Below are 14,416 nucleotides of genomic sequence, written 5' to 3' on the forward strand. Positions count from 1 at the left end.
CAACTGGAGCCCAGAAAACTGCAGAAATTGCCCAAGATTATAGAGTGAGGACTGTTAAGAATAAGGAACTCTTCTTCCTAGGGCACTGCTCTTTTCCCTACATTATACTGCTACGAATTGGTACAAAACCGAGGCCTAAGGAAGAAGGATTTTCACTGGATAAATAAAATTCATAATCAAAGAAAATCAGGAGCTTTTACCACCCAGGTCTCCTTGTCTACCAAATACCACCTTCAATTTCATCGTATGTCTGCACCTTTCAAGTTTTTTGTTTGTTTGTTTTTTGGTTTTAAGATTTTTTGGCTCGTTTTTGTTTTTAGTTTATTTATTTATTTTGAGAGACAGAGCACGAGAGGCGAAAGGGCAGAGGGAGTGGAGGAGAGAGAGATTCCCAAGCAGTTCCCATACTATGAGCACAGAGCCCAATGTGGGGCTTGATCCCACAAACTGTGAGATCATGACCTGAGCCGAAACCAAGAGTCAGACACTTAAGCAACTGAGCCACCCAGGTGCCCCAAGAGTTTGGAGCTTTGACGCTAGTTCATTTCTCAAAATAACTTGCCTTGGGCCAATATGATTTCTGAAAAGTGTCAGGTGTGTGCCACTCACACACATCTTGTAAGTTTTAGTTTCCTGAGGGCAAGAAACAGCTTACTTAGCAGCTAGATTTCTATCAGTGCTATGGAAAATCTTAATATATTTTTCAACAGTGTACTGGTGGATAAAAGCTATAGTTAATAGCATTCGATAGCATTTTGAAACAGTTATAAGCTCTACTATTTGCTCTACAGAGTTCAGTATCAGTTATAGAGACCAGCTGGGTTCACTTTTGGAGTGCTACATGTACGGTATACAGCTTCTTATATGGCAGAATAGAGAGCTTTATCAAAAAGAATCAACAAAAAAGAGAGAAAAAGCAAGAGAAAGTCCTTATTACTTATTATGATCAAGAATAAGAGTAAATAGTATGCAATAACTTAAAATATAGATACAGCTGTGTATTCAACAAATATTCACCTACCGTCTATTATGTGCTAAACATCATGCCAGGCACTAGGAACACAAAGATGAGGAGGACATGATGCCTGCCCTCAGGGAACCAACGTGGCAGGAAAAAGACTTATACAGGAGACGGTGGGGGTGAGGAGGAAGGTAGAGTAAAATGGGGAAAAACAAAACAAAACAAAACAAAACAGGAAGAAGCATTGCCCCCAGAAGAATCATATTTCACTTGGCAAGAAGTCTCAGGAGTGCTGGTACAGATTAAATGGCCTAGAAACTTGACCCGTAGGCTTGTCAGTTCTGTAAGAGCAAGCAAAGCTATTCAATCTCAGTCTTTATTCCCTGCCCACCTCATTTGCTTCAGCCCACACCATGGGAACAAGGAAAATTCCTTTCTTGATCCTCCTTTAGAGGACTGGGAGAAGGGACCAGCTCTGTGCCTACAGAGCCTCTTTTTCCTGGGGACTTGAAATTCCAATCCATAAGACATCTAGATTTTATTTGAAAGGCCTATATCTTGGCAAAAGAGCTAGGGAGAGTCAAGAATTCCCCTAACAGTAAACCAGGCTGTTAGGCTGTGAGAAAAGCTGTCTGATCTTCAAAGAGGCTCTGGAGCACAGAAAGGAAAAAAAATCTGTTTTCAAGGAGGATGGACTTGAGCTCATGATTCCTCTGAAATAGAAGCCTGTTAGAGGCTACTCTTCCTTAGAAGACTCCCAGCAAACCATAAAAAAGGGAAGGAGAATCCAAATGATTAGACAAATATGTGATGGCATTTTGGAAATAAAAATAACATTTTCTATTTCTTTAGCACATCCTTTCATGAAGACCAAGGTATTTAAAATGGATTCTCTTTCAGCCTAAAAACAGTTCTGTGATATTAAAAAAGCAGTAATCATTTTGACTTTTACACACTCCAAGCATGCTTTACAAAGAAACACAACCTTTCAAAGACATAAACTATGAAAGCTCTTCTGCCTCTATAAATACTCTTAAATCATTAGCTGATTGACACAGCATCCTGTAGGAAGAAAACTGCAGAGGGAAACCATCCCAAGCGTTTCCATGAGAAAGGCCAGCTACAAAAAAACACAGGCTAAAGGAACACTGACTACAGGCAATCAAGACGGAGTATTCTGAATAATGGAGAAAGTTAAAAATTATAAGAGGGACCTAAAGAAACAGATCTAACTGATCAATTAGTTCTTGAGCTACGATAGTCATGACCACTCATGAGACTTAACCACTGGACAAAACTAGCTGCACCAAAGGCATATTCCAAAACATGTTTGGGCAGCCCTCAGCCGACCTGCCAAAACCAAGCATTCACTGCCACTGCATAATCAACAATTTCCTGCTCTATTCTTCCTGTACCTTGCCCGCTTCCAAGGGCCTTCTCTGGGCTCACCCTATTGACAAAGCACTCAGGTACTTACTATTCAGTGAAGAACCTGGCAATGCCGTACTGGCTAATATCTTCCTTGTTCTCTAGCAGTTGGCACACTGCATCTTCCATGTACGTGAGGACATGTCGCTGGGCTGAAAGAAAAATGAAGATAAAAAGAGAAAGTGAGAGACATAGAAAATGAGTCGTCCTAGTCCTACTAGGAGGCCATAAAAGTCCATCAAGATGTTGGCTCTGCCCTAGAAAGTAGACTGGAATAGGCAAACCAAATTTGTTGGCCCTAACTAAGCTAAGGTCTCACAGGGTAGGATGGGAGACAATGTAGAACGTGACCTATTGCCATCTGATTGGCTATTAGTATTTTTAAAATTTTTTTAAGTTTATTTATCTATTTTGAGAAAGAGAGAGAGAGAGAGAGAGAGAGGGAGACGGGGAGAGGCAGAAAGAGAATCCCAAGCAGGCTCTCTTTGCACTGCCAGTACAGTCTGACGTGGGGCTCAAACCCACCAACCACGAGACCATGACCTGAGCTGAAATCAAGAGTCGGACGCCTAACTGACTGAGCCACCCAAGCACCCCTTGGCTATTAGTAGTAATATCAACCCTTCATTCTTTTCAGTGATGAGAGTGACATTAATGACAGTGAGGAGCTTGAGCACCATTTAACACCATTCTTTTCTTTCTGCCTCTTTCCACCCTCTTCCACTTCTGCATGTCTCAGAAACTTAATCCAGGGAGTAGTGATGCCATGCCCAAAACATGGATGATCTGCTTGCAAAGAAAACTCAATTCTTTAATAATAAAAAAGTTCCCTGAAAAAGTTTAAGGAAATTTAATGAAAACTTCAGTAATGCTTTAAAGGTTACTTTGTTGTTGTTGTTGTTTACTTTTATTTTTATTTTTGAGAGAGAGAGAGCAAGCATGAGTGGGGGAGAGGGGCACATTCAATGCAGAACCTGATGAGGGCTCAATCCCACGACGCTGAGATCACAGCCTGAGCAGAAATCAAGAGTTGGATGCTCAACCAACTAAGCCACCCACATGCCACATGGTATAAGTTATTAACCTTAGGACCATGAAATCTGTGTGGCTCAATTTATCAGAAATCACATTTTCTGCATTTGTTGTGACTAGAAAATGTGTGAATTAATCATGGGCTTATGTATTAGAATTAGACAGACCTGGGTTGGAATCATGGCTCTGTCTTTTATAGCCTAATTTTGGATAGTTATTTAATCTACATCTCTTTTCTTCTTGATAAAGAAGGTATGGGAAAAAACATAATTTAACCCTTTCTCAAAATATGGTGAATCAACTTCGTGATCTGAAATCACCTCAGATACCCTGTTAAAATGCAGATTTGTAATCTGACACCATACCAGACTAAGTGACCTTAAATTTCTACTTGGAGCCCAGTAATTTTTTTTTAAGTTTGGTTTTTTTTAATTGCAGTATAGCTGACATACAATGTTATGTTTGTTTCAGATGTACAACATAGTGATTTGACATTTCTACATATACTCAATGCTCACCACAGTGAGGGTAGTCACCATACAACGTTACTGCAATATTATTGACTACATTCTCTATGCTGTACTTTTCAAGGAGCCCAGTAATTTTTAACAAGTACCTTGGTGTTTCTTATGTACCCTGAAGTTTAAGAATCTCTAGTTAAGGGGCACCTGGGTGGCTCGGTCGGTCAAGTGTCTGATTCTTGATTTTGGCTCAGATCATGATCTCACGGTTCACGAGATTAAGCCCCACGTTGAGCTCTGCACAGACAGTATGGATACTGCTTGGGATTCTCTCCGTCTCTCTCTGCCCCTTTTCTGCTTGTGTGTGTGAAAGTGCTCTCTCTCTCTCTCTCTCTCTCTCTCTCAAAAAATAAATAAATAAACTCAAAAGAACAAAACAAAACAAAAAACCCACATTCCTGAAGTCCTGGCAGTCCAGTGAAACTTATAAAGCAAGTAAGTTTACCTACCAAAGCTGTATTCAGGAGAGTCTTCATTTGACCATGGTGACCTAAGGTTTCACCACGTTTGCATGGGCCTAGTGTCCAGATGAATGACATGTTTACATTCCGTGACTTATTTTGTCAATATGAGCACTTCCCAAAGCTAACAACCATCAAGCACTGCAAACATTCCCTCGCCCCCCACCTCCAAAAAAGAAGTGAAAACAAAATCAGTGCTTAGGCAACAGGTCATCCAACCGGAAAACGATTTCTCCAAGAAATGGCCAAAACTGAGAGTGAAGAGATAATACATGCTGATATCTGGCATTGTTTTCTACCTTAATATATACATTAAATTGGGAAGAAAAAGGCCAAATTCACATTAAAATCAGTGACACTGTCACCTTTGTATTCTCCTTCCCTTTTTCTACCCACTTACCGTAGTCTTACAAAAAGATCCCTTCCTTGGACTAGATAGGCTTTTTTTTTTTTTTTTTTAACTTAGATCTACCTAAGGCTAATCAGGATTGGGGTATTTTGGTTTTGGTTTTGATTCGACGGTAAAAATGAAAGAGCTCTTACTTAGTTGAAAATCTTGCTGCTTCGCTTCCTTAGCTTCAGGGACTAAATGTCAATATGAAAGCCTTTTGAGTGAGAAATATTTTCAGAGCAGTTAGAATCAAAGTACTTTTGTCCTGTTTGGGGCAGGGGATTTTCTGGAAAACTACTTTGCACCAAAAAAAGGTGGGGGGGGGGGGGGGGAGGAAGAAAGGAGGGAGGGGAAGAAGGAAGAATGAAAGAAGAAAGAAAGAAGAAAAAGGCCTATATCTGTTTAACATTCATCTACAAATCTGATGTTTACAGATTTTAATAATAGTACATAAAATAACAATAACAATACGCCACACTGCCTCATCATTAACATTTTGTGTAATCCGTTTTCGAGTAAATACGATCTTTATTTTACACACAGCACAAAGGCAGGTGCATCGGTTGATAGCAAAATCATCTGAAAAATGTGGTTTACATGTGTGTGTGTCTGTGTGTGCGTGTGTGTGCATGCCAATCAGCATTTGTGTGAAGTCAGAATTTGTCATCGAATTTCAAAATTTCTTATAAAGAACTGCAAAATATTCACCCCACCTATTCCTAGTTTACAATGTGGAAACAGAAAGCCCTGGTGCTCTTTTTATTTGTGGGTAAAGGGAAGCAGCTTAAGAAGAGCCAGGAAAGGCAGGGAAAAGTTCCTCCGTGCAGAGAATTTCTCACAAGCCAAGAGCGAAGAGCTCTCTTTAACCGCTACTCCCCGGTGGTTTCCTTCACCTGCAGCTCTTATCAGTCCAAAGTTCCCTCTGTGGTTAAGTGCACCACCCAACCCTGGAAGATCCTTGCAGTTTATCAAACTTCAATGAGACAGAAGTTCAAAGCTCTTGCCTGGCAATAAAACATGCAGGGTGTCGTTTTATATTATTTTTTAAATGCAAAGGAATAGGCTTTAATTTATGTGATGATTAAAGAATAAAAACTGCACACCTGCATCCCCAGAGGGCAAAGATATCTGGGCACCTTAGCTGCCCTCCTTGGAAAAAGAAAAACATTTCAGATTGGCTTTTCCTCTTCTGCTTTGCCGTGATTCCTACAACATGCCCGGGATTAAGTTTTCCAGCATGTACCAATGAGGCTCTATTGTTCTGAAATCCACACAAAGGCCAAGGTCCTGTCTTGCTCAGATACCATCACTCTCTGAGATAAGCACTTATAACTTCAACGTGCTGCACTGAAAAATCAAAGTGAAATATATGTAACACTATATGATTGTTATATGAACCTTGCAAAGGAAGGCAATTGTGGATCAGAAACTTCTTGGTTCTGTTTACTTGCCCCCTGCTGATGGCTTAATCTCTTTATACCACAGTCATTCCTGCTATAAAATGTGTATGATTCTAAGAATGATATATCTAGGGCTGCCTGGGTGGCTCAGTCGGTTAAGCATCCGACTTCGGCTCAGGTCATAATCTCGCAGTTCGTGAGTTCAAGCCCTGCGTCAGGCTCTGTGCTGACAGCTCAGAGGCTGGAGCCTGCTTTGGATTCTGTGTCTCCCTCTCTCTCTCTGCCCCTCCCCTGCTCATGCTCTGTCTGTCTCTCTCTCAAATAAATAAATGTTAAAAAATAAAAAAAAAACCAGAATGATATATCTGATAACAAACTACTTCTTTAGAAAATATTTGGTATATACAAAAAGTAACACATTAATGATTATGTCAATACTGCTACATACTGATTCTACAGATTAAAATGACACAGCAATGTTTTGCAATGGTTAAGAACATGGACTCTGAAGTCAGGCTGACTGGGATTTGATTTTTAGCACTGGCACTTATTAATTCTGATTTTAAGTAAGTTACCTAATCTCTCTGCCCTTTTCTATAAAATTGGGGAATAGTACCTCACCTAAGCTTAAAGTGAGAATTAAATGAAATATGTAATAATCTTGGCATAGTGCTTGGCACATAGTAAGTACACAATAAATATTAGCGATTATTTTTATTATTGTTGTTAGCACTATAGTTGTTACTATGTACCACTCCCAGCCATTGCAAAACTCACAAGACAGTAGGTTTTCTTTTTTTTTTTTTTATTTTTTTTTTATTTTTTTAACGTTTTTATTTATTTTTGAGACAGAGAGAGACAGAGCATGAATGGGGGAGGGGCAGAGAGAGAGGGAGACACAGAATCAGAAGCAGGCTCCAGGCTCTGAGCCATCAGCCCAGAGCCCGACGCGGGGCTCGAACTCACAGACTGTGAGATCGTGACCTGAGCCAAAGTCGGACGCTTAACCGACTGAGCCACCCAGGCGCCCCAAGACAGTAGGTTTTCAACACTAATAAACCACCAAGTGGCCAACTTACAAAAGCCACCCCCACTCACTTAAAGTTCTGTTTGCCCAACCAAGGATGCTTACAGATTATCTTCAAGGATTCCTGGGTTATATAAACCCTACACATATAATAATATACATAATCATATGCCCATTTCAGCTATAACCTTTAAACTTGTAGGAAGCATTCACTTATTAACTGCTAATTACTCAAGAGGCTCTAATTTACATGGGGAAAGTCCAGAACTATTTCTTTTTAACTCTCTTCCCAAGCATAAATACCATCAAAGTATTAGCTTGTTTGTTTTACAATCAAATAAAGGGTCTCATTTAGAAATTATTGCTTGAGGGGCCTAGAATTTCCACCTACATTAATTAGACCACTCATTTTATTATTATTATTTAATACAGAATCCCTATACTAGAATAAACAAGTCTCACTGGGAAAATATTCACATGAACTACTACATATGATATTAATAGATACACATAAAAGCAACAGCAGTATATGTGAAAAGCACAGTATATACATATATTCAACTTTAAATCTGGCTTTTTCCTCCCTTGCCAGAGTCCTCCTGAGAAACATTTTAGTTTTTGAAGCCTCTTGAGATTCAGATGCTGGCTGGCACACATGTTGAATTAAATTAAGACTGTTTGTTCTCTGAGATAAGAAAAGTAACCCTGTTAACCACACAACTTGTCATGTAAACTGTTTAGAAGCTTCAAGTTCAAGATCATTTATAAATCACTAGCATGATTTGATTTGATCCTGTGAAGTGCAAATAGATGGCTTACTCGTTTAAAATGTTAATAGGCCTCTAAAATTAATTATTTACCATCCTCCGTCTTTACTCAGATGTCCTGACGCAGGGATACAGTATGTCCTGGTGACATATTTTATCACCCAGACAAGACCATCTTTGATCTTAGACCACACTAGACCAATTTCCTCTGACCAAAGGAGGTGGGAAATGAGGAAAGCCAGTACATGTAATCCTTATACAACTCAACGAAGTAAGTAATAGACTTTTTTGAAGCTCAGAGAGATTAAGGAACCTGCTAAAGTCTTAACTAATGGCTGATCTAGGTGTGCATGCCAAAGCCTGTACTCTTCCACTATAACCCACGACCTCTCAAAAACAAAAAGCAAAACAAAATAAGAAAAATCCAAAACCCTACAAAGTGTCCCATTTTTTACTGTATTATCGAGAAATTCTGGCTATCCATTATAAATACTAGAAAAGGAGCTTAAATTGGTAAACCAGACACTTAAAAGCATTTGTATGGTCTTTATTTTTTTTAATGTTTATGTCTAATTACACATGTAATTATTTTTAAAGATTCCAACAGTACAGAAAAAGTTAAAAACCAATCCCTGTTCCCATTGACAACAGTTGTTATCAGGTTGGTATGCACACTTTAAAAAATACATAATTTGTGAGCTTGGTTTAGTTTTGTTTTTAAATAAATGACACATATTTTTCTGAACCTTGCTTTTTTTTCACTCAACCATGTCTGGAGATCATTTATAAAATAATACGGAACCAACTTACCCCTGCAGTATTTCTCAATGGCAAATATTTCTCTATTAATAAATATTTAAGTTGTTTTCATATTTTCACTATAGCAAATCTTGCTGTGTTGAACATTCTTGTACATGGTTCCCTGTGCATATGTGGAAGTTTTTCTATGAAATTGGCATGTGACAGAATGCACATATCTTTGTGGGTTTTTTTCCAGTTTTATTAAGAAATAATTGACAAACATCATCCTATAAGTTTAAAGCATAGAGAGCAAGTTTGATTTACATATATTATGAAATGATTATCACAATAGGTTTTGCTAACAGTCATGATATAGGTACAATAAAAAGAAAAGAAAAAACATTTTTCTCCTTGTGATGAGAACTCTTAGGATTCACTCTCTTAACTACTTTCCCATGTATCATACAGCAGTGGTAACCATAGTCATTATGCTATACATTACATCCCCAGTCCTCATTTATCTTATAACTAGAAATCTGCACCCTGCCTCTCCTCCACCTCCCTCTGATTCCCTCTCCCACACTGCTTCTGGCAACCACATGTCTGATCTCTTCTTCAATGAGTTTGAGTTTTCGTTTGTTTTCTTTAGAGTCCATATATAAGTGAAATCAAACAGTATCTGTCTTTCTCTGACTTATTTCACTTAACATAACACCTTCAAGGTCCGCCCATGTTGTTACAAATGGTTGGATTTCCTCATTTTTTTGTAGCTGGATAATATTCCACTATATGTATACACCACAACTTCTTTATCCACTCATCCACTGATGGACATTTAGGCTGTTTCCATGTCTTAACTGGTGTAAATAATGTTGCAATGAACATTGGGGTGCAGTTATCTTTTTGACTTAGTGTTTTCATTTTCTTTGGATATATTCCCAGAAATGGAATTGCTGGATCATAGGCTAGTTCTATTTTAATTTTTTGAGGATCCTCTATACTGTTTTCCATAGTGGCTGCACCAGTTTATCATCCCACCAGCATTGCACAAGGGTTCCCCTTACTCCTCATCTTCATGTTTACTTACATATATACAATTGCTTTACAAAGAGTTATTCCAATTTATATTCTTCCCAGCCATGAGAATATCTGTTTTCACTATCCTTGGTCCAAGACTTTGTAATTTTGCCAATTTAACAGTTATAAAATAGCTTTTCACTCTTGTTTTAACTTTAGTCTTCTTAAGTACAAATTAAGTTAAGCATATTTACATGTTTATTTGTATTTCTTCTTCTGTGAATAATCTGCTAGTATCCTTTGCCCATTTTCCTCTCTGGTTCTTCTTTCTTCTCCTTTATTTGTAGTTTTTTTTTCTAATTCTATATATGTTGGAAATATATATATATATCTATCTTATGGCTTTTCTTTTAATTTGTGGTATCTTGCATTGTACAGACATTTTAAATGTTGATATAGTCAAAAGTATTTTACTGTGGCTTTTGTGCTTTGTGTATTGTTCAGATAGACCCTCTCTACTCCAACTATTTTTTTTTCTAGTATGATCTTTAGTTTAAGTAACTGTGTCCCTTACCAAATCATGAATTCACAATTAACATAGTGAGCATAATATAAAAAGAAATTTAAAATTTACCATAGACAAAAATAAAGTAAAAGTGTTAACCCCAAATCAGGCCTCTTCAAACGTTAACTAGCTCCAAATATAAAACAGCTGTGTGTCAAGTTTAACTTTGGGAGCCCAGAAAAAATTGTAAGTGAATCACACACTGCATACAAATATCCTAATAAACATCCTTGATATAAATGCAGGAGGCTTCCCTTCTCTAATAGCTCTTAATCATTACAGGGTTTGCTTACTGGTAGTTAAACCTATAAATATAATAATAACAACAGCTAACATTTATTAAACTCTCTGTGCAAGACAGCCTTCTAAGCATTTTATGGCTCTTAATTCATTTAATTCTCACAACAAACCTATGAGATGGGTACTTTTCTTTTATCTCCATCTTATAGATGAAAAATGGAAGACTCAGATATGTAACTTACCCAAAGGTTAACAGTCTAGTGAGTAGCAGAGACAGGTTTGAATCCAGGCCTGTGGTCAAGACTGCACTATACCACAGCCCTTAAAAAGCTATCTATCTATGCACCATGACATGTGTCAAATGGAATTTTCTAAGGACAGAGCTACAAATTAAGAAAAGATCTTTCACATTAAAAGTTCATTATAAAACACACAAAACTAATAAAATGCATTTGGGCATCCAAACCACCACAGTGCTGCTATACAGCTGGTCAAACTCAAATACTAAAAGACATGCTGGGGGCAAACAAAACATCACACATATGTTAACATCACCTGTGACAACCAGAAAACAAGAGGTCACTAAAGATCTTTATGTAAAGTGGAGGACGGAAAACTGAGGTCTATTTCCCTCAACCAATAGAGGTATTGTACAAGTTAAGAGCTGTGCAAAGCTGAGTGCTTTGACATTCAAAGAGTCTCTAGTCAGCCATTAATCCTTCCTTCTTCCCTTCTTCCTAAAACTGGTGATTTTTGATATTTGGGGGATGTCAATGAAGGCTAAGTACCTACATCCTATTGCTTCAGTATTTCTAGCCTAAATCTCATAATACAGAATTAGTAGTTTGGAGTCAATTTCATGTGACAGAAGCTACAGAAAAAAAAAAAAAAATTTAAGGAGGCATTTACAGAGATCCAAACTTAAAGTACTCAGCTGACCATAACAAAGTGTACTGAGAACATCAGAGAAATCTGAAGTGGCACTTAAGTTTCCCACAGTTACAATCTATGGGACACATGAAGAACCCACGTAATAATTGTCATGACAACAGCTTTGCAAAAACAGTTACTTGTAGAGCAGTATTGTTACCAAATCAACTCCATAAACATTCATAAAACCACAAGTTAAATAAAACCCTATAAACTGACAAACACGGAGTAAATCAAGTGCCACTCATAATGAATGTCATGTCAGGCAGGGAAGCATTAAAGTTACAAGGTGAGGGGCGCCTGGGTAGCTTAGTCAGTTAAGCGTCCAACTTCCGCTCAGGTCATGATCTCACGGTTCATGGGTTTGAGCCCCGCATCGGGCTCTGTGCTCTCGGTCCAGGGCCTGGAGCCTGCTTCCGGTTCTGTGTCTCCCTCTCTCTCCGCCCCTCCCCCCCTCATGCTCTGTCACTGTCTCTCAAAAAATGAATGAACGTTAAAAAAATTTTCTTAAGTTACAAGGTAAAAATTAATTGTGCTGTATAGTCATCAAAGGTTGTAGCCTTTGGGGAAACCCATGCATTTACAGATTATTAGCAATTTTATTTGGGATGCAATTAACTATGAGTATACAGATTAGTGGTTTTGATGCAACAAGGTACTAACGCAATAACTTATCAATTTCTTGGCATTTTGCATTCAAACTATTTCACAGGAACTAGCTGGCACTCACAATAGCTCATATAACAATAAAAGGACCTCATTTAGTCTAATGGCAGAAAGGTACAGAAATAAGTTCTAATTTAAGGCAGCTGAAAACTCATGGGCTTAGAATTCCTGATCCTCTCTCTTCTGCTTGATACTGCCTCCCTATGGAGGTAGGGATTCTCTTTCAAATGAGAGTCTCAAGTGTCAAATCCCCACTCAGAACTCTGTCTACACCCTGCTTATGAGATATGGCTGTAATAATGCCCAATAATCCCTTTGAGTTACTATTTTTGTGATGAAAGTAAAGATACTATTGTAGATATTTATAGAGACTCTAGAGGCTGAGGCCAAAGTATACAAAAGTCATAGAGTGAATGGAACAGCATAGGCTAGGCCAGCCCTAATTTAGTTTACACAGAAAACTCATGCCAACGCATACCATATCATCTAAATCAATAGCCTAAACACCAAAGTACCCTATGGAAATATACTTAGGGACCTATTTTACCAGACCAACATCATTTTTGACTCATCATCACTCTCAGCTACATTGCCATGTCCAAGCCTCCCTTTCCTGCCAAGCTCAAGTCAACTGCCACCTTTTTCGTGAAGCTTTCCCTGATTCTCCCCGATCCAGAAGTAATCTTTCTTTTCCTGATCTCCCTAAACACCTATTTTAAATATTTCCAATGGCACTTTCTACCTTGATACAGAGTTATTTGTGTTCTACATGTGTTACCTTCTTTGTTAGACTCCCTACTCCTTAAAGACTGATAGTTACCATGACTCATTTATCTTTTATCCCCTTTAACACCCAGGACCATTCAGTGTCTTCCACATACCAGTCATTCAAATATTTACTGAATGAATACATAAACTGTATCACTATTTATACACTGTGGTGTTATTCTTTATTCAACTCAACCATTTCAGGATTGTGCCTCCCAGGTGGGAAACACTAAGTACCAAAACACATTCTGTTACAATATTAGGGTTCTTACAGGAAGCCACTTTTGTCCGGTTCTCAACCCCTCCTTCTGTTGCCTTTTTACTGTTCCTTCCCTCTATTCCAATGAGAAAGCACTTGTTCCTTCCATTGTTACTAAGAGCCTCATTATGTTCAAGGTAAAGTGAAAAAATGCATTCGATGCAATTACCAGTTCCTCACAAATTTGGGGGCTGCTTGTCATTTCAACATCCAAGACTTGAATAAAAGCAAGTCCAAATTCTTTTCACTCCTAAGAACGATTTTCTTTTTTTCTTTTTAGACAAAATGGAAGCACCCAGCACAGGAAGCAGTCCTCAGTAAGCCGTTCATAAACAGCTTTGCGGCAAGCATAACAAAGGTTCTGTTGTGCTCTTGCGTGGCAGGGCCAGTGAGCAGCAGGGGCAGATGAACTCTTTAAGAAACAAAGGTTCTGTCTTCATGCAAATGTTTGCATTAATAAAAAATGAAGAAAAAGATATAGAAAATGCAGGCTAGCTGGACATAATAGGTCTCTAAACGGGAGGTTTTTCACATTTTTCAGGCGGAGTCAGCAGGTCTTTTAAAAACCTTGTCATTCTGAACATTTCACAGACATCACAAGAAAGACATGCAAATAACAGAAGCAAATCAAAGGACATCCCGCTGCTCTGCTGGCGCCTCCCTCATCCATGCCTGGTTTGTCATTTTCTGTTAACCCTAGTGCTGGCTGCTGTTTTGTTGAGGAATGGAGTCCCTAGCCCATGTGGCAGTACATGTTCAGCCAGCTGGCCCCTGCACTGATGACATTACAATGCAAGCCATGTACTACCACTCAGGGACACGTGCTGCCAGGCAACAAGTTCCAATGTGGGTTTTTTACACAGCCGGCTTGCAAATCTGCATGGGAAAGAACCTCTAAACTAACCACTTAATAAGACATGATCTTCTCGAGTGTGAGGATCACTGAGTGGTTCTCTGAAGATGGACCAGTCTTTCAGAATAAAATGGACAATAAGGGCCTTCAAAAAAATATACAAAATCTAAAACCTGTGAGGGGAGAGGTACTGTACTATGTGCTCCAGCTGTGTTATCTCATTTTACCTTCACAACCACCGCTTCAGGTAGATATTTACTATCCCCGTTTTACAGCTAAGGAAATCGAGGTTTACAGAGGTTATGAGCTTGCCCAAGGTCACCCAGCTAATAATGGCAAGCCAAGACTCAAAACTGCCTGATGGCAAATTCTGCTCTACTCTATTCATT

At 38.6% G+C, this 14,416-nt stretch overlaps 1 protein-coding gene across 2 annotated transcripts in view; it reads right to left on the bottom strand.

Annotated features, from left to right (window-relative positions):
• The window catches only part of CSTPP1 (centriolar satellite-associated tubulin polyglutamylase complex regulator 1), a 198,307-nt gene that overhangs the window by 146,838 nt on the left and 37,053 nt on the right, over positions 1-14,416 (bottom strand). For both annotated transcript variants that reach the window (XM_049617522.1, XM_049617512.1), the window contains exon 2: positions 2,439-2,541. In XM_049617522.1, the coding sequence (XP_049473479.1) occupies positions 2,439-2,541 (103 nt within the window). The remainder of the gene's footprint in view (positions 1-2,438; positions 2,542-14,416) is intronic.

Source organism: Panthera uncia, chromosome D1 (assembly GCF_023721935.1).
Source record: "Panthera uncia isolate 11264 chromosome D1, Puncia_PCG_1.0, whole genome shotgun sequence".
NCBI lineage: Eukaryota > Metazoa > Chordata > Mammalia > Carnivora > Felidae > Panthera > Panthera uncia.